The sequence below is a fragment of the Euprymna scolopes genome, chromosome 12 (assembly GCF_053919585.1).
Source record: "Euprymna scolopes isolate OS-2025 chromosome 12, ASM5391958v1, whole genome shotgun sequence".
Classification (NCBI taxonomy): domain Eukaryota; kingdom Metazoa; phylum Mollusca; class Cephalopoda; order Sepiida; family Sepiolidae; genus Euprymna; species Euprymna scolopes.
In genome coordinates this window covers 151,631,547-151,653,548 of record NC_136493.1, presented here as the reverse complement: position 1 = coordinate 151,653,548, position 22,002 = coordinate 151,631,547, and the positions used below count along the sequence as shown (strand labels likewise).

At 34.1% G+C, this 22,002-nt stretch overlaps 1 protein-coding gene across 45 annotated transcripts in view; it reads left to right on the top strand.

Annotated features, from left to right (window-relative positions):
* Positions 1-22,002, top strand: part of LOC145291553 (phosphatidylinositol-binding clathrin assembly protein LAP-like) — a 343,700-nt gene that overhangs the window by 92,483 nt on the left and 229,215 nt on the right. For all 45 annotated transcript variants that reach the window (XM_080137599.1, XM_080137598.1, XM_080137615.1 and 42 more), the window contains exon 2: positions 3,908-4,050. In XM_080137599.1, coding sequence (XP_079993725.1) covers positions 3,908-4,050 — 143 coding nt within the window. The remainder of the gene's footprint in view (positions 1-3,907; positions 4,051-22,002) is intronic.

Sequence of the window (22,002 nt, the reverse complement as noted above, 5' to 3'; positions counted from 1 at the left end):
CAGCGAGCGAACCCTGCTTAGTGTGTCGGCTTCACTTCCTTTCCCCGGATTTTATATCTATTTATAGTTTAGTGCGCCCATGTGTATGGTAATTTTACTTTTTTTTTTTTTCTTTTTCCCTTTTATTCTTTATTCTTTTTTATTTTTTTATTTAGGTTAATCTTCTGCCTTCTATAGTAGTAAGAAAGTTGGTCCTAGCTCTGTTCTATATTCTTGCATAGGCTATTCGTTTTCGAGTAGAGTTCTGACCTTAAAAACGGCTCGCGTCGGACTAAGTGTTAGAGACCATTTTTACGCATATGTAATTAAAAGGCATTAAATAAATACATTTAAAGAGAAGGTATACACAGTTGGTAAAAGCAAAACGAGAAATAAACAAACAAAGTGAATAAATAAATAAAAAATAAAGTAATAAGAAACGACTCGCATGGAAGCAAAGAGTTAAAGACAATATATGCGCATATAGTTAAAATACATTAGTCAAAATTTTAGAAAAAAAAAAAAAAAAAAAAAAAAAAAAAAAAAAAAAAAAAAAAATTGCCATTTTGGTAATATTAGGATTTGTTAAATTAAACTTAGCTTATATTGTTTGCCCATTTTCAAAATTTTCGCGTCTGTCAGCGAGCGAACCCTGCTTAGTGTGTCGGCTTCACTTCCTTTCCCCGGATTTTATATCTATTTATAGTTTAGTGCGCCCATGTGTATGGTAATTTTACTTTTTTTTTTTTTCTTTTTCCCTTTTATTCTTTATTCTTTTTTATTTTTTTATTTAGGTTAATCTTCTGCCTTCTATAGTAGTAAGAAAGTTGGTCCTAGCTCTGTTCTATATTCTTGCATAGGCTATTCGTTTTCGAGTAGAGTTCTGACCTTAAAAACGGCTCGCGTCGGACTAAGTGTTAGAGACCATTTTTACGCATATGTAATTAAAAGGCATTAAATAAATACATTTAAAGAGAAGGTATACACAGTTGGTAAAAGCAAAACTGTTGCTATGTATGTAAAAAAGAAAGTTCTATTATAAAGAAGAGTCCGTAAAAAAAAAAAAAAAAATGAAACCTTTGTACTCCTTTCTCTCTCCAAACGATGTCTAGCAAGTGATGTCACCAGATTTGTCTGTGCTAGGTTTTGTTTGATCACTGAGACTGGGCTGTTTCTTTGACGAGAGTCATGGTTGATGAGAGGATCTAGTCAGACAGGCTGCCACTCTTTTAACGTTGCTTTTGATAGTATGCAATCCGTTGAGCCCTGGTCTCTCAAGTGGATGTCACTAGAAAGTAGAGGTCATTTCAAGCCAAAACCAAAAAGAAAAGAATAACAAGTCAATAACTGAGTTTATTGTATAAAACAGGATAATTATTCACTGAAGTTACAAAACTCTGATCATTCAAGTTTCTGACTCAAGATGCAAATGCTAGGGTACTGGCAGCATCTATTAATAAAGTTGAGGCGGTCGATCCTAGGTCTGGGGACTTGTCTTTTCACAGTGTAGATTCAGTGGCTTGGAATCGAGTGAGACTGTCTTTCTTTTTTTTTTTCTCTGAATAGTGTTGGTTCCCTGGCCGTCGAGCAGAGTATGTCCTCAAGACTATTTTTGCCTTTCATTATATTGAGAATCGGATGGGTTTGACCTCCACCTCCCGATCCACAGAATTTCATTTCAGAATTCTCAGTATACCAATCTCAGTTAATTTTTTAAAATTCTTAAGCTCCAAAAAAAATTTCCTTTTCTTCTTCCTCAAATTTGTACCTCTGACTGCCACTCTCAACAGGAAGGTCTCATTGCTTTCACCCTCCATTAAGTCTCTACCTTTCACTATTACTCATGCTAGAGGGTCCCTCCTCCTCTTGCTCCATTTGCATAATGAAGGGTTTTCCCAAATGCCGTTTCATATTTAAAAAAAATAAATTGGTTATCTTTTGGAATAACCGAATTTCAGAACAACAATTAATGAGCACTTAAATTTGTATCTGCTATCTTGTTTTTCTTGTCCAAAGAAACTCATAATATCTGGCCTATATTTCAGGCGACCCACAAACAAATTTGACCACCCTGAGGAATAAGGTTACTTGTTTTTCTTTCCAAGGGTGTCATTGAGATGAGACTTGTCAAATTGCCGAAAGGCACCATTTCTGACATTTTTTATCGATATCTTTATAATCGAAGATGTCAACTTTTTCAGCTAGTGTGTTTTTAATGGCCGTTGATGTCAACTCAGTTACCATAGATTTCTCCTTTATCAATTCATTATATCCACAAATAATTATGTGTGAGCATAACAACCTTGCTTAACAATGCTCTTTCTTTCCATCGTCATCATTGCTACATCCAACAACACTGTCCCAACTTTAATGAATGAAATTTTTGATCTGCTATCAAATTTCCATTTGTTTTTAAATGTTCCAACTCTGAGGTTTAATTTTTTACTATTAAAAGAACTGTACTATTCTATGAATCATATTATGGAGATACAAGGTGTTCAAAACTATTCATTTGTTCAAAGCTTTTGGACCAATAACACATACGATGGCAAATTTTCTAATTTACAACAAACTTTCAATTCTCATAATTCAGTGGCTAAATGTGCTATCAAAATAAATTTGGTATTATTGTTTATGTATCCAAATTAAAAGTTAGATAAAATGAAAAAATTTTAATTTGTTATATCGAATATTAATAGTAACAAGTTTTGTCGGCTTTCCTTTGAATTTGCAATAAGGTAACAAATTATTTAAAAAAAAAAAAAAAAAAAAAACCCCAGCAAAAACGCTAACATAATACTTGAAGTTTTATTTCATAGCACTATACAATTACACATTACAGAAGCTTGTCAGGGGCGGGTGGGGATATTAAAAGAGGTTTGAAAAAGGTATTTGAAGCCAAAGAGAAAGACACCTCTCTCTGCATCCCTGTGTCACTTATGATTTTTTTGTGCATGAGGTTATATCCTGACACGTTACCCTAATTTCTCACCTTCCCATCTTTTAACTTTTAATAGAATTTTATAATTTACTGTTTAATCTATCCTTATGTGGAAAATTCCAATTTTACACTATTTTTACAAACTCTCATCCAATCTTTTACAATCATATCTATTTTTTTTTTTTTTTTTTTTTTTTTTGGAGTATATTAGTTAGCAAGTAATATTAAATGTAATGAAGGATATAAAAATGTTGCTAATATGTTAATCTGAATTCTGAAACTTAAATCTATTCTGTTTAAATATGACCATGTAAACATCTGTGTACTATTTTTCACTGTGGATTTTTATGTTTGAGTGTTTCAGTTCTTGGACTAACAGTGAAGCGTACAGATTTATCATAGCAATTATTTGCTCTGTGCATGAATATTCTTGCAACATGTAGTGAGAAAGTTAACAGAAACATGTTGATTTGCCGATTTCCATTCTTAGTTAAAATATGATGCAAACGTTTCAATGTTCATTTTTATTTTATGCATTTAATTTCTAGTTACTTTAATTTCATTATTATTCAAATAATGGTTTTTGCATAAAATATTTGCTCACTCATTTTAAAAATATTACCAATAAAAATTATTTTTATTCAAAAACTTTTATCAATAAAATAGTATCTTCGTTTTAATGTTTGTTGATAGACTGTTATTTACACTTTTCACACATTTCATGTCATGGCATCAATTATTTATTGAAGCACTGGATTCTGACTTTAGAACCAATCAAGAGTAACATAAGCCATTCACTTTGAAATCATAAACAAGAAATAAAAAAAAAAATGATTAATAAATACTTTATTTTTAATATAATTTAGTTTACTGTTCAATTTGATTTTAAACAGTTTAATGTTTACTTTACAAAACCTATCTACTACAAGATTTGTTGTTGCATTTCTTTTCACAAAATTAAAAAACTGTTTTCTTGTTCCATTGCAGATTTAGTACAATGCACAAACGAACCAAATGTCTCGATACCACACCTGGCTGATTTATTGATTGAGCGTACACAACATGGTAACTGGGTTGTGGTTTTCAAATCACTGATTGCTATACAGAACTTGATGAATTTTGGAAATGAGGTAAATAATAAAAGTTATCTTTTTTAAGTTGATTATAAATGCTAATGCTTGTTTACAAATTCATTATCACTTTTTTTTTTTTTCACAATTGTTTTAGTTTCTTGTTTTTCCTTTTTAAGTCCCCCCCCCCTGGTTTCTCTTTTCCTTTCGTTTCTCTTTTCCTTCCTCCAGTAACTTGATTATATAGTAGAGCTAATATCTATTCAATGTAACCACTGTCAGCTTCAATCACCACCTCAATACGGGTCTGGAACTGAGAGCATGCCTTTTTCATAAGCATTGGCAGGAGCTTGGTGAATACTTGGCTTATGGCGGCAATCAGGCTGATTTTGTGGTAGGTCATATTGGTGATGTTCTCGACGTATGACCAAACGAAGTAGTCCAGCAGGTTCAGGGGAGGAGAGAGCCAGTGAGAGAAGGGTACAAAGTCGTAACACTTCTTCGGAAGACACACCCAAGGTCTGCCAGCGGCCACCTTATTGCACAAGGGGGTCAGCACACTCTCCAGGTACACTTTGGTGTTGACTTTCAAGCTGACTTTGAAGATGTGAGGTGGCATGATGTGGCCCTCACTTGAAATCACACCAAAGATTATAATCATGGCTGGAAACTTCGTTGAGCTGTGCTCTCAAGCGTTGAACTGTCCTGATTTGCATTTTGAGGGTGCTGGCAATGCTCCTGTTGCCATAACTGGCAAAGCCGTGCATCTCTAATTTCGCTTATTGACCAGGCTCTTATCACTCTTGGGATTTGTATACAACTGGCCAACTAGTAGATGATCTGCAACAAAAAAGAAAACCAGTTTTCATTAAACGGAAATGGAATCATGTCAACTTTTCTGGGGGCGACAATTTAACGTTCCATCTTGCATAAAATTGTTTACTGAAGAGATGTTTCTAGAAATAAGTGCAAGCTGAAACTTTCAATGATTTGTAAAGAATGAAAATTTTAACAAAAAAGAGTTTTCTATGTAGAAAAATAAATCCGCTATCTTATGATTATGTAAATTAGAATGTGAAATCAAATGTTTAGTATTTCTAAGTAGTGCAGCTTGAACTGACTAGACTGGACAAAACAGGGGAGGGTAGAGCAGTAGCCCTTGATATATCTAAGGCCTTTGACAGGGTATGGCAAGATGGTCTTCTAAGGAAAATTAGATCATATGGTGTCACTGGAAGAATACATAATGTAATTAAATCCTTCTTAAGAGAAAAATCCAAGTTGTCCTCGACGGTCGTACATCTAAACAATATGATATAAATACGGGAGTACCTCAGGGGGCTATCTTTGGACTTTTATTATTCCTGATATTCATAAATGACCTCCCTGATAAAATTGTTTCGGAGATGAGTATATTTGCCGATGACACCATGCTCTATAACAAGCACGAGGGGAAAACGAATAAACACATATATAAGGAAATGGCAGAAACACTAAAGGATGATCTCCAATCTGTAGTGGAATGGGGACAAAAATGGATGGTCACATTCAATGCTGCCAAGACTAAGCTTGTTTCCTTCAATAATTACAAGAAACCTTCTCTACCACCAATAGCAATGGCCAAGAACACATTGCCTGAAGGTACTTTTTTTAAACTCCTCGGCCTAACGTTTACAGGGAACATGAACTGGAATAGATACATTGAGAGCATTGCCAAGGCTACTGCAAAAAAGGTGGGCTCTTTCTACCGTGCTAGAAAATTACTTACGCCTGAAAGTATTCTGTACCTCTATAAGGCCACGATTTGCCCATTTATGGAGTACTGTTGTCACATTTGGGCTGGTGCATCTGCTGCTTGTCTCTCACTCTTGGATAGGGTTCAAAAGAGAATTGCCAACCTGATAGGTCCTGAACTGTCATCTAAGCTTCAACCTCTGTCCCATCGACGAAACGTTGCATTCCTCTGTCTGTTCTACAAGTATTTTAATAGTAAATGCTCTGACACCCCCTCGACGTAAATACCCCCGACAAACCCAACAAGCAGCTAAATCCCACCCCTTTACAGTAGAGATCCCTAGGTGTAAGAAAGCCTTTTACTCAAATAGTTTCTTCCCCAGAACTGCAAGTTTTTAGAACTCCCTTCCGGGATTCTGCTTTCCCAACTGTACTGACATGCAGAAGTTCAAGTGTAATGTGAACAAACATCTTGCTACTCATCTCCCTTCATAATACCTTTGCAACTTGTGTCCCTGATAGTAGCCTCCTACTTCAAAGTGGCACTGTGCCTTGTTTGGGCTGAAAATTGAATTAAAAAAAAAAAAAAAAAAAAAAAGAACTAACAAATAAAGATTTTATTATTTGACCTCTTTCCATAAAAGCAATAGTATAACACCACTTTGTATAATTACCAGTATTATTATTACAGTTGTAGACATTTATACTAATTTAAAAGCTGTCCGTGCAGACTATAAATAAAACTGACAAGGTGTGTGTGTGCGCGCGCATTTCTTGCCTACACATTGATAAATATGCATTAAATTTTTAATATTAATCGAATATTTGGTGAAATAAAAAATTGACATGTGCAAAAAGTTAAGTAAAAATACTCTTATTAAAAAAAGTGTAAATTTTAAATTATTTTTCTCTTGCCAATATGTCTTCATATGGACAATGTCCGTTTAGAATGAATGAAAGATGTCTGATGTTATCACTTAGTGATTCCTGATCTTACAGGTGATGCGTGGATATTTAATTTCTCCAAATACTTGTTTCCAGGAATGTAATTCTCAGGGCAGAATTTTTCTTTTCATCAGGTTGACAAGAAAGTTCTTGCAGTTTTTAACTTTTAAATTTAGATGAACATATCTCAGCTCAAACAAAAATTTATTGATCAAAATAAGTATCATCAGAATCAACACACTTTTGCTAACGCAAAACAAGTGTATTTATGCCAGTAACGTAAAAATCTTGCGTTCTGATGGCGATGAAGGCATTTTTGATATTGCTTAGGTTTTTGAAGCATTTCTCACGCAAAAAGTTGAGATGCTTGAAAAAGTGGTAGTCGTTAAATACAAACTATAACTCCATAATATGTACGTTAAATACAAACTATAACTCCATAATATGTACGTTAAATACAAACTATAACTCCATAATATGTACGTTAAATACAAACTATAACTCCATAATATGTACGTTAAATACAAACTATAACTCCATAATATGTACGTTAAATACAAACTATAACTCCATAATATGTACGTTAAATACAAACTATAACTCCATAATATGTACGTTAAATACAAACTATAACTCCATAATATGTACGTTAAATACAAACTATAACTCCATAATATGTACGTTAAATACAAACTATAACTCCATAATATGTACGTTAAATACAAACTATAACTCCATAATATGTACGTTAAATACAAACTATAACTCCATAATATGTACGTTAAATACAAACTATAACTCCATAATATGTACGTTAAATACAAACTATAACTCCATAATATGTACGTTAAATACAAACTATAACTCCATAATATGTACGTTAAATACAAACTATAACTCCATAATATGTACGTTAAATACAAACTATAACTCCATAATATGTACGTTAAAGTACTTGTTTATGCCATGTTTCTCAAATCTTTCTCTTTTGCAAATCATTTCAAAGGAGTTTTTTTTAAATTTTAAATTAAAATAAAAATAACTTAAAATATTGGCTAGGAAATGTATGGAAAGTAAACGCAATAGTGTAGAGTGAGATTCAAATTCTGAAAGATAGCATAAAATATTGGAATTGAAGATGAAAGCTGAAGCCACTCAGCCACTGAGCAAAAACAAATTGTCTAGTCTGCTGAAAGGGAATGCTAAAATTATTGGATCATTATTTTCTAATGTTGTTTGTAAATTTAATTTTGTATAATAAATCTGTAATTAGCTTTTTTTTTCTTTTTCTTTTTTTTTAAAGCAAGTTTCACTGTGATGCCACAATGTGCATACAGACAACCTTGCTTCATATGTATACTAGCAGGACCTGTTAACCGACATTGCCTGGTGGAGGCCTGACAGTCGTCCGCCCCCCCCCCCCTTGCAAAAAAGTAAACTACAGTTGTTCTTGGCCACTGTCGTCCCTGAACAATTGCAGACAGTGGCAGCTGTAGCTGAAATAAAATAATCAGGTTTTCACTGGCGATTCGTGCTGGTTTGAGGCGATAACCTGCAGGTACTGTTTGAATTTAAAAATAGCAATTAAGGAAATGCATAAATCAGTATGTATTAATAAAATTATGAAAAATGGTCCATTAGAATAATAATGGAAAGTAAAAACAGAAGTTAGGGATTCTCACTGTATCTGAACTGTTTCGAATGATCGGAATCAGTGGTAGCAGTCTCAGCTGTTTCTGTTTGTTGTTAAAGTCTTCCTCTTTTCAACTGTTCCACCAATAGTATTAAATTAAATTCCAGTTTTATGTTGTCTTTTTTAACGTGTAAAATAAAACAATTATGACTTTTTTTTTATTTCACTTTGAGTATTGTTGTGTTAAGAACGGACATCCCAAACTCCCCATGTTAAAATGGCTTTCGGAATAGACACCACCAACCTCCCTATCTTAAGGACAGCGTTAGGAATAGACACCCTCAACATCCCCATGTAAAGAACAACTTTCGGAGTAGACAACCCCATTTTTTAGGTGGGAGGGGAATAATTCCCCTAAATTTAACCATAATAATCGTTTGCAAATGCTAAAAAAGGGGGGAGGGGGTGTTGGTAGGAGAGAAGTAGGTTTGTTTATCGCGCGTACATACAAACCTAGCAGCCAGTGAATTACAGTGCATAATACAGGTGTTTATGTCTCTATAAGTACTTGCCTTCACAAATATAAATTAGATTTTCGTAATCAGCATAGTCAAAAGCCTATAAAACTTGTCCTAAAGAAAACCTAACGAACAAATTTACCCCCCCCCCCTCAAAAAAAAAGAAAGGAAATTTAGAAAAGGGTTAACATGTGCACAATTTTGGTGAAAACACATATAACAAATAATTGTTTCACTATGTAATGAAATTTATGTTCAAACTGTAGCATTGGTAAGCAGTGTACAAAATCGGTAATTGTGCATAAAAACAGACCCTAACTTTCAAGCATGCCAACAAGTATGTCAATTGAGGTATAGAAGCGCAAAATGGATACAGCACTTCTGCTATTCTTCAAAAAATATATTATAAATATTAAGAGTTTTTGTTAATATATTTTTTCAAACATTTACATTTTTTGTTTTTTCGAATATAGTTACGCTTTTTTTTAGGGTACTTTATTTAAGTGTGTGCAATCTATTATAATTGTCGCTGATTTAAAAATAAATTTTTCTGCAATATCATCTACTGGATTAGTACTTATGATGCTTAAATGCAATGTTTAACATGTGAAATATTCATATTTTAACTTTTAAACTATTTTCTATTGAGCATTTACCTTTTTCAAACTGCTGGAACGTTCATTGTTTTCTTATGTTTCTCTAAATAAATATATTTTTAAAATATGAAATCAATTGATGAAAATGTTTACATATTTTTATATATTTTTATTATAAGGAAATTAACTATGAAAATAGTTTTTTTTTGTTTTTTTTTTAAATCGGCGACAATCATAATAAATTGTACAAGTTTGAATAAAGTATATTTAAAAATAAAAACATAACTGTATTTGAAAAAAAACAAAAAAAACATAAATATGTTTGAAAAAATATATTAACAAAAAATATTTTAATATTTTGCCCAAATATATAAGTAGTTTTGGAGAACAGTGAAAGTATCCATTTTGTGCTTCTATACCTAAATTGACACACCTGCCGGCGTGTTTGAAAGTTAGTCTGGTTTTATGCACAATTAACTATTTTTTTTACTTGTGCACGTTTGTTCCAGTAATTAAGGGTACCAGTATTTAAGTGTCTGTGTATGAGCAGTTAATATGTATGTACTTGTTTTTTCTGTTAGTATTAATGTCTCCTGTAGAGAGCGATGCCATTTTGGAGAATTTTTTAAAGTGTTTGTTTATGTAGGCAATATATTCATTTCGGAATATAAGAATATTTGGTCTCAGCCAATCAGATTCGGTGGAATCTGGCTGGGGAGACATTATTTATGAGCCGGAAGGGAAAACTAATGGTATGTCTGTGATTATGATCAAATTACGAAGGGTGGAACCCCATATCTGTTGAAAGTGAAAGATTCCTCCTGGTAATGACTGGGGGCGGTAGGACTTCACATTTAGAGGGAAAAATAGGAACTACTTCCTCTAAAGATGATTGCGATGGTGTTTCTGCTAGGATGAAATGTAGGGTTCTCTTAAAACGACTAAATGTGTCTAAAATGATGTTCTAAAGTTACATAAGATAGTGGCTAATAATCTAAACATGATAAATTTGTATGTAGCATCTGTTGTTGCAAACCAGTGGTATTTTGGTCTAGACAGGAATTTCTGCAATATATATATATATATATATATATATATATATATATATATATATATATATATACTTATCCTAGGATGGATAAAATTAATTCCCAGAACAGTTTTAGTTTTGCTTTGTTTTTATATCCCTTACAAAGATTAAATCCTGATATAATACAACTAAACTTTGTCTAGAATCTCCAATCTTGATTACAGGATTTTGATCGTAGGACATGTTTAAAAACTAATGCTTAAGTAGTCTTGAATACATTAAGGGAACCTTGCTTATATGGTGTCCAAGAAAATATTTGAATTTTTAAATGAGTGATGAGCTTATGTTATGCCTCTTAAAACCTTTTAAAATACCCTAAAGAGACTGAAATGTCTAATAACTGTTAAAATTTCATAAAAATTGGAGTTATCTAAGTTTTCACAAAGGGCTTTCATACTCTGTTTGCATAATAAAAGTAAACTAAATATGGTCCACATTATCCACCTTTACACTTAGCATGTTTTCAAAAATTCATAAGGATTGGTTAATTAGTTTAGAAGTGAATCCTATGCATAGAAATATATTAATATACACTTGCTGTCCTCTTTGCAATCGGACACACATCCTTATTCACTAAACCTTTTTTATTCATTCACGCCTTCATTTCCACTTTTCTTCAATACGCTTCTCAACTTACTCATTCCATCTATCATGTCACTCTATACCTTAAGGGCTCTTCCGTCCAGCTGCAAATCTGATCTGTTACTTCCAATAGTGTATCTTTCAACTTCTTCCACACGTCCTGAAGTGGATTTTATAACCAAACATTCCATCATTTGGTCTCTAAACTCAAGTTTCATGTATTCTATATTCAACCTTCTCTTGAATTCATAAGCTTTATTCAGTGTGAAATTGCAAATCACCAATTTATGTTGTATCATAATTTCTTTAGCAGGTATTACTTTTACATCACCCAAAAGCTTTCTGTCCTGTAAAAAAAAAAAAACAAATAAAAAAAGTATTAGGAATAGCCAATCAAAACACCCCCAATAGAAGAAAGGTGGACTGAAGGGAGCATTCAAAATTTCTATAGTAAAGTAACTAACAAATGAGTGAAAATACTTGAGACTTCTTATATAGATGACTATATATTCTTATATAGATGACTTTATTAGGAGAAGCAGTTGAGCTGAAAAAATGTAAGAATTATTGAAAGCAAAAAGAAAAAAAAAAAAAAAAAGGACGCATATTTACCAAAACACGTGCAGCAAGAATTGTACTAAGTGGCTGTTGAAAGGATTTGCATATGCAGCTTTTGTCTACAGAGCTATAGTGGTCAATGAAATAGAAAAAAGATTGTTTCAATTTATCCGTCATCATGTTAGTGTAGACCTTTTTTTATCTCTAAATTAGTTAATCCATGTTAAAAGCTTTCACTCATTAAAATATAAGATTTAATTTCTAAAACTTCAGAATATTTGATAAATCCATTTTCTGTCCACGTTACAAAAATATGTTGTTTGATGAAAATATTTTCATGTTCTTTCTCGTCTATCTCGTTATTTCTGATGATGGCTTCTCTTTCCCAACAACAACAAATATATGCGTTAAATCCATTTAAATCATGTGACATATCCACGATCGATGCAAGAAGATTCGACACTGCAGAACCACGCTTAAAATGTGTCCCCCGTACCTTAACTTGCAAGTTTTGATACGCAAATGTGGGTAGGGTAAGCTATGCCAATGTTTCTAATCTTTGGAAATCCAGCATAATCACATTAACACGTTGGTTCTGGTAAGAGCAATGAAAGTTAAGCAATATTAAGCCTGGTTAATACCACATGGGTGACCATTTTGGGAATGTCAGGTGCTGTGTGTGGGAATATGGCGATAACTCTTTACAAAAAAAATGGTAAAAGTACAGCATTTTGGTTGCGTAGGAACAACGCTTCTGGAGGAGATTGGATTTCTTTAGAGGTGTACGAGGTTACACCAGGGACTTTGCTGCATTGGTACATTATGTCTTCGATGCAGTGTAGATGTTTGAAGTGATCCCCTTTCGTAAATTCATTTCGATTTTGGTTCTTATTGTCATTGGCAATTCACATCTCTGGGTTGGGAAATGCTTGTGAATTTAATATTCCCTAGAAATTTCCTCATTTGGTGGAAGCTAGCTCAACATGCCCTTTATGAATGCTGAACTTAGAGACTACTGCTAATTACATAATTTTGAGGCTTATAATTTTACCCATGTAAGAACTAGTACTTGCTAGTGTCTGCTCTCTGCACTAGCCCCTGTCTGACCCTTATTTCAGTTTTCTCTGTTTTAATTTTGTCCAAGTTTATGAATTTGTGTGTCCTTAGATGTTGGTGCTTTAGGTGATTGTTTACTAAGTAGCGATGGCCCCTTGAACATATAGCCAATTCTTTGCTGAATTAACTGCAAAAAAGCCCTCTTCTTTCCACCAATGACACCAAGAATAGATTGCTGCATCTGACCTAAATTAATGGCAAATATTGATTTTTACAGTCTGCCATTGCTTGCTGTTGTTTAACTATGGCAAAAAGACAGAATTTCTATCAAACTGTGAAATTCAGGTTTTTTTTTTTCTCTTTTTGTTAATTTGTTAATGCTTGACAGTCAGCTGATTTTAGTAAAGTTTTTTTTGTTTTATTTTTTGTCCAAAGGAAATGTGATCCAATTTTTTAAATATAGGAATGGAACCATTTTTAATGGAATCAAATTAGGCTACAGTTATTCTTTGTTTTTGCTGACTTAATAAATATTAATGAATTATGTAATTAATCGTTCCATAACTTAATTTCAATCGTTTCAAATTTATAAAAATACTAGTCATTATAATGGAATTGGTAGATATGTTCAAATACCTCTATAAAATGCTCTGGTCATCTGGTCAAAGATTTGTCCTGATAAAGTTTGAAATGGCATTTTATTTAATCTGAAATTGCATTTTCTTGCTATGCTTGCTCTACTTAAGAATATCCTTTTATTTATAAGTGGGTGTTACTTGTTTTATGAAAACATTCCAATTTTTTTAAATCTTTGTTTCAGTTTTGACATTGTTGCTTTATTTGAAGATGGTTGGCAATAACCGCACTCCAATTTTTTTTTCCTTAAGATTTATGGATACTCGTAAATATGCTTGGTTGCATATTTTTTGGTTGTGAGTATGGAATCATGATAAACAGGCACTACCCTTTTCTAATCTTCAAATGGTATGTGTGAAAATTTGATGGAGAAAAATACTGTTCAAATGAAGCAATGGCTTGATAAGTTTTATTCAGACTCTACTTTGTCAGTAATAACTGTTGGTAGGATGACGTTAAACATGGTCCTACACACACATTATTTTTAATGCTCAGATTGTAAATGTAAATTGTGTGAGAGAAATTAGATAACAGAATGTTTGCGTTCAAAGTGGTAGCATGCTTGCTGATAATTGATCAAAAAGAACAATGCATCGACGATTAAGTGTTGTTTCAACCCACCAAAAAGTAGTTTTTGTGTCAATATTTGACAATGGATGAAGCATGGACCACTCAAAAGTCAAATCTGTAGTTAAGGGACGATGACAACAAGTGAAATCTGTCCAAAACAACACAGAAACCTTAGGAAAAGTTTTGGCCTCTGTATTTGAGGATGTGCAAGCTATTTTGTTCATTGATTATCAGTCGAAAGGAATAATCATTAAAACATTATCAGGGTGTTTAAAGGAGTAAATCATCAAGAAAATGCTTTCACAAAGACAATGTACCATGTCACAAGTTAATTGTGAAGATGGCAAAAATTGAGTTGGAATTGTTTTTGCACGCCTCCTATTCTCCAGATCTACTCCACAGCGTCTACTAGCTGGCCTATGATTATAGAATTGCGATTTGTTTCCCATGTTGTTTGTCCTCTCTTATGACCACTTTGTATAGGCCGGCATGATTCAAATGTAGTACAGGTCAGGGTGGAAGTCAGCTCAATTCTACTGACATGAACACTGTTACAACAACAACAACAACAGGGTGGATCCTCATTTGTTTTTTTTACACATTACTTTGAATAACATACTTTTAGAGTTAGATATGGTTGATGCTCCCTTCCCAGATTATGGTAGTTAATGTCCAATTGCTTGGTTTAGTGATGTTATCTATATCTATAAAAGCGAAACTGTGTGTGTATTTTTGTGTATGTCCGGCAAAGGCTTTTTTGGGGTCACTCATTCTTAAAACTTTTTATAATATCTAAGATTTATGAAACGAGCTCGCGTGTATCTTTAATTTTGGCGACTTTTACATGCTATTTTCGCGATTTTTTTTTTTTTTTTTTTTTTTTTTTTTTTCGCTCGCCATGTGTTTCTTTGGTATTTCAGTATAAAAAAATCAAAGCTGAAAGCAAAGTCGTTCTTGGCCTTTTGTGCCGAGACGTCCAGAAAGCAATAAGGTTTGATCAATGCTGGGACCCTCCCCCCCGGTCATATCAGACAATTGCTATTCATTTGAACACTCCCCTTTTTAGGGGAGCTGTTTTCCCCAATATTTTGGTGGAAGGAAACAAATACGCAGAAACTGGCTTGCAGCGGCAAAGTTAAGTCGCATGATGTTTGACCTCATTAAATTCACACACCTGTCATTTAACTTTTTAATCGTTAAATTAAAACAGTTTTCACTTTCTCTCCCCCTCGTGGCCGAGCAGGTAAGATGTCAGCGTTTCTTTCCCTTTCTTTTCCACCTTCGCGTCAAGGCTTCGGGTTCGAGCCTACCTTCCTACTAAAATTTTCTTTTACACCTCCAAAACACCCAGGCATCCCTGCTAGTATATATAAAAGGCAAAATGGACGTGCGCATTTGTGTATGTCAATGAAAGGCTTTTTTAATTGGAGTTCTCATGTCGGTTAGATTCTGGAAGAAGTTTTCTTAAACTTCCTAGATCGTAATATCTCAGATTCGCAAATGGACATTGTTGCTATCTTTTTTTTGATCAAGTTTTAAATTCCCACCGTGCAGTCGTCTCTGCTATTTGTCTTTTTCATATAAAGTGAAACTAATCGCCCGCTGGTGCCAACTCCCTGCCTTCACCCAGGTTGTATCTGTTCTGTAATTGGTGTCCTTGGTCAATCTAGGGGAAACCCTTCATACTGAGACAATTACTATTTATTTGGATACTGCCAGAAGGGACCCCTTTTTTGGGAGCTGCTTTTCCCCCACATTAAAAACAACCTTCGTGTGAGGTTTGAAAGCAAGGCCATTTCTGCAAGTCATCTTTTTGATTGACTGCGTTAAATTTGAACGCTTTATACTTCTGGTCGCGTCATGGAGTAGGGGTAAGACGTCAGGTTTTCTTTCACTTTATTTTCCCTCTTCACATTGCAGGTTCGAGCCTGCCTGCCTTTTTTGTTTTTTCTTTGTTTACACTTCCAAACACCCGTGCACCCCCGCTAGTTAGATATAAAAGGATTTGAAGATGTAAACATTGATCAGAACTAGAAAAAATACGACCTATTGTTTGGAGAGAGGGTTAAACCCAGTTGAATATATAGAAATAAAGACTAAATTTCAAATCAGTATCATTTTACTATCATCTTCCTCCATTTCTCTCCCTAGCTAGGGATTAAATAATATTGCTACACATGGTGCTATTTCCTTTTGGACTATTTTCAATCGTTTTTACTTTTATTACCTTCAACTGTTGATTAGAACAGAGAGAAAGAGTGACAGGAGCTATTAATAGATACTGTATTAAATAAAATTGGAGGAGGGATCAAAAATCATCTGGTGATAGTGAAGTTTAGGAAGAGATGGGTCACTTGGTGAGTTAATTGCAAATTCTGGCTAATTAGAACAAATAAAATCTATGTTTTCAATTCTAAAACTAAAAACTATTTTAATATTTAAAAAAAAAAAAAAAAAAGGAGCATTATGGGAACAAACGTAAAGTTAGTCTTGTTATAATAATGTATGCTGCTAGTAGTTTTGAATAATGATTCATCTAGAAGCAATTTATAGGCAAGTAACTGAATCCATAGTTGAAAATGAATGTCATTTCCTTATATGGATCTGTAAGTTATTTTCAAGAGAGAAAAGACTTTAGAGACTCTGTCATCCAGCCCTTTGCTCTGTTATCAAATTATGCTTCCATTTGTTTTTACATTATTCAAATATTAAGTTGTTTTTTTTATCCGATTTGGTCTTTACTATGAATGATTATATAGATTCAATTTTTTAGATGCTGAAATAAATCTATCTGTATATATAAAAGCGAAAATGTATGTTTGTGTGTCTGCTAAAAACTTCTGACAGACACGACGAAAATTCACAAACTCGGTATCATATCGAAGCTCCATCCTTCGCTCATAAAAAAATATCGAAAAATTGGCCAAAAATGTTCATTTTTTTTTTTCACCTCGAAATCAACAATTTTCGACAGGGGGGGGGAAGCGGTCAACAAAAACGGTCTTCTCATGACGATGGCCGGTTCTTCACATGCGCCAGATGACGTCATGACCTGATTTACTTTAAATAGTTGAAAAACTGACTAAATTTCATGTACGTCGCATTAGGTCAGTCGATTAGCGCGTTGGTTCATTATTTAAACGTTTTAGGTTCTAATCGTGGTGTGAGATGTCTTTTTTTTTTTTTTTTTTTTTTTTTCGATTTTTTAAAATTTAAATATTGAACCAGTGTTATTTAGGCCATTTTTCATGTAACGTTCGTTTTTCGGGGTTTTTTTTATACTTAGCTTATCCACCCCCGACCACATGCCCAAAAACACCCGGGTACCCACCGATTTTTTAAATTTTAATATCGAAACAGGCTTATTAAAGCCATTTTTCAAGTGTTCGTTTTTCTGTTTTCATTGTTCGTTTGCCTTACGTTAGTTTTTTTTTTTGGTTTTTTTTTTTTTTTTTTTTCAATGTTTTGATTAATTAAAACGTTTTTTTATTACTTCGCTTATAACAAACAAACCTACGTCGTCGTCATAACGCTCGACGACTTCCGGGCGTGCACCTGTCAATTTGGTTCTTACTTAAATAAATTCAAACATCTTTCACTAACTCATTCTGGCTGGCCGATTTTATTTTCAAACTTCGCTTCAGGGCTTCGGGTTCGATCCTATCCCCAGTTTCTTTTTTATTTAACACCCTACACACCTACAAACACCCGGGCAACGCCGGGTACCCCCCGCTAGTCTATAAATATAAAAGCGAAAATGTGTGTATGTATGTATGTGTGTTTGTATGTCTAACAAAAACTTTTGACACAGGTAACAGATTTTCGCCAGATCGCTATCATTTTAAAGTTCTAACCTTCGCCTGACAAATATTGAAAAATTGGCCAAAATTAATTAAGTTAATTCCTTCACCCTAAAATCAGCAGTTTTCTACAGGGTGGGGGGGGGGTCAGCAAAAACCGTCCTCTCATGACGAGTTTTGTTCTACACATGCGTCATACTACGTTGGAACATGATTTACTTTAAATATTTGAAAAAGCGACACAATTTCGTTGACATCATCTTAGCTCTGTTGCTTATCTAAAGGTTTTGGGTTCGAATCGTGGTGTGAGCTGTCTTTTTTTAATTTTTAAAAAATTTTAATATTGAAACAGGGTTATTTAAACCAGTTTTTTTTTTCAAATTTTTTAAAGAGGTTTTAGTGTTTGTTTTTCTGTTTTTTTTTTTCGCATTTTCTTTTTTGTTTTTCCCATTTTTACATTTAACATCGTTCGTTTGCCTTACGTTAGTTTTTTTTTTTTTTTTTAAATATTTACTTCGCTTCTCATTATGTTTTGATTAACACCCCCAACCCCCATCCGAGCACACACATCTCGAAACACCCGGGCAACGCCAAGTACCCCCCGCTAGTTTTATATGAAAAGTAAGTTGAACTTCCCTGTCATTTTTGTACTTTTTTCCCCAAGATGAAAGGATTTTGTGTAATATGCTGACCTGATTAAATAATTATCGTTTACGTTATGATTAATGTCCATTTACCACCAGATATTAGATTTGTAAAGATTTTTCACTTCTTTCAAGCTTGCATTTTTAGTCTCTCTAAATTTCTAATTTCCAACAAACTTTATAGCAGTTGTAATTTGGTGGCTGAATGCAGTGTCAAAATAAATTTAATATCATTGTTTATGTTTTACAAAGATTTATGTGATCATATTAAGTTTTTAGATATGATGACGAAAAGTTTGGTTTAGGATACCTATTTTAATTCTAACTAGCATTTCAGTAGTGGTAGTAGGAAGGCAGGCTCGAACCCGTATCTGGAATGAGGAAAAGAATGGGGGAAAAATGTGACGTCTTTGCTGTTACGGCCACTGCCAAAGCGAAAGTGACGTAGGTTTAAATTAAGGCTAGACAATTGAAAAGAGGGGATGACTTTCAAAAATATCAGGGGAAAAAAAGCGACCCTCTCCCTGTAGAAAAGTGCCCAGTTGAAGGTGAAGAAGTTAATGTTTTTAGCCAATTTTTTGATATTTGTCGTCTGAAATGTTGAGCTTACAAACAATACTGATCTGGTAAAAATCCTTCGCCTTTGTTGAAAGTTTTAGGCAGACATGCGAACATACATACATTTATATATTGGTAGCTCAAATTTTCGACCCAAACCGATTAAAAATCTTGCCCTATCTCTGAATACCCTTTATGTAAAATTTCAAATGTTTAGACCATAAATTGTTTGAATAATTTGGAAGAGACCGCAGCAGTCAATTTTTTTTTTTAACTTTGATCCCTAACATGCCCCATTAACATTTATTGTTTTGGGCTCAAATCGAGTTATTAAGTTAGATCCATGTCTAAGGAATACTAGGCTCTTTATGTGGAAGAACTTCTACACCTACCCTCAAAAACTAATATTGATAGCAATTGGAGACTACTTCAGACTTTGATATTCCCTAGAAACTTTCTCCTTTGGGGAAAGATTATAGCAAAAACTTCACCCTGTTTTTTATAAGAATTCTGCTATATTATAGCAAATGTGTACTGGATAAAGTAAACTGAAGAGTTGCCTCCCCTAAATTTGGTAAGGCTTATCGGTTGACCAAAGTTTTGCCATAAAGAGTATCTTATTTCTTATCAAGATGTTCTACATAGAAACAGATGGTTGTAAATTTAATTAAGTTAGAAGACTAGATATGAGATGACTTGTTAAGATTATAAAGTATAGTCCTGCATGTTAAACAATTTTGAAAAAACACTTTTTTTTTTTTTGCTCTCTATCTATATGATCTTTTTCTATATAATAAAGTAAAATCTTTCTTTACCAATCCAATTTTGATTCATCAGTTTTTTTGTTTTTTTTTGTTGTTGATCACTGGTCTCCATCTTAACGAAAAAATCTAGTTGGATTCTATTTCCTTCAAAAAAGATTTTATCTGCTATAAAACATTTCAAATAGATATTTTCACAGTGTCAACAGCAGCAGCGACAGCTCTCTTGTTAAGCTTTACACATCAGTTTTTTTTTCTCTATCCTTAGGAGAGTACAATAGCTCATTAAGGCCAGATGAAGCACTGTTTAGCCTTGGTAAGCAATCACCTACAAAGGCACTGGTCCCTATCACATTTATATCTACATTTATATCTGATCTACCTCTGCATTCAATGTTTAAAAAGGATGTGTCCTCTATAGTATTAGACCTGACGGAATGGTTAATTGTAGGTATTGACCGTTTCATACCCTCGAAAAAGTTTCAGCAAAAACCTAACAGCCAGCCATGGTTCTCTCCAGAATGTGCTGCTGCCATTGCGCACAGAAATCACTTTTTCCACTGTTTCCAACGTAATAGATGTATGAAAACTAAAGCCGCTTTCAGGACTGCCAGCAACCATTGTAAGAAAGTAATAAAGAATGCAAGAGAGTTGTATGCTCAATCTGTTAAGTCCAAAGTAGCTGAGCAGCGGCTTGGTTCCCACCAGTTTTGGCAAATAGCAAACAGAATCCTGAACAGAAGCGTGTGCTCCATCCCAACTATTATCAATGGACCTGAGGTAATCTCGTCAGCATCAGACAAAGCCAAACTCTTTGTCAGGAACTTTGCAGCTAATTCTACCCTTTGCGATCAAGGCTGCCAACCCCCAATATTTCCTCCTGTATCAGAAAACACACTATTTGATATACGTATATCTGTACGTGATGTTGCCAAGCTAATCAAAAACCTTGATTCCAGTAAAGCAACTGGCCCTGATGGTATTCCAATTATAGTACTCAAAAAACTTCAACCTGAACTAGCGCCCATACTTACAAAACTGTTTAAACGTGGTCTTAAGGAGAATAGTTTCCCATCTCCCTGGAAAATCTCATCAGTATGCCCTGTATTTAAGAATTCAGGTGATCGCTCATCCCCCTCTCAGTACAGGCCAATAAGTCTCCTGTGCGCCATGAGTAAGTTGCTAGAATCTGTGTTAAATACAGAAGTAACCAACCATCTCAACAAAAATAACCTTCTTAGTGACACTCAATATGGTTTCCGTTCTGCTAGATCTACAGCAGATGTGCTTACAGTTATATCTCATAGGATTAGCAAATCTCTCGGCGGAGACAACCTTTCTAGGGCAATTGCTCTTGACATATCTAAGGCCTTTAATAAGGTATGGCATAAAGGTTTACTTCATAAGATCTCTAGCTATGGTATAGCTGGAAATGTCTTCTCAATTATTAAATCATTTCTTTCTGATAGGTTCATAAGAGTAGTAGTTGAGGGGCAAAAATCAGAAGCTCACAGTATTAATGCCGGTGTCCCTCAGGGATCCATCCTGGGCCCAACTCTTTTCCTGATCTATATTAATGATCTTCCAAATCACATCCTTACATCATTTGTAGACATCTATGCTGACGACACTAGCATTTATGGTAGCACATCTAAGACAGTAAACGACCAAGTTCTCTCCAATTCTCTCTCCTCTGATCTTGAGCATGTAGTACAATGGGGTAAGGAGTGGCTGGTTACTTTTAATGCATCTAAAACCAAGCTTCTCTCTTTACATCATCAACATTCTGATCCACATCTGGCATCAATTGAAATGAATGGCTCTCGTCTTCAGGAGGCCTCAAGTTTTGACAAGCTTCTGGGCTTGACCATTACTCCTGATCTTAAATGGAACACGTACATCAAATCTGTTGCCAAGGCCGCTGGAAAAATGGTGGGATCTTTCTATCGATCCAGTAGATATCTCACTGCTGATGCTATTCTCTATCTATATAAGAGCCAGGTACGTCCAAGGATGGAATACTGTTGCCACATCTGGGCAGGAGCTGCTAGAAAAGACTTGATAGAGTTCAAAATAGACTTCGTAGCCTTGTAGGAGATGTCCTTTTCTCTTCCCTGCAACCTCTATCTCACAGAAGAGATGTTGCGAGTTTGTCTCTGATGTATCGTTATTTTCATGGAAAGTGTTCGACTGAGCTTCAATCTATGGTCCCCCTCGCCTAACTTTCACAAGAAACACTCTTCTAGCTGTAAACACTATCAATAATTCCCCCCACTCTTTATCTGTGCCTAAACCTAAACGTAGATTCCATGAACAAAGCTTCTTTCTTAG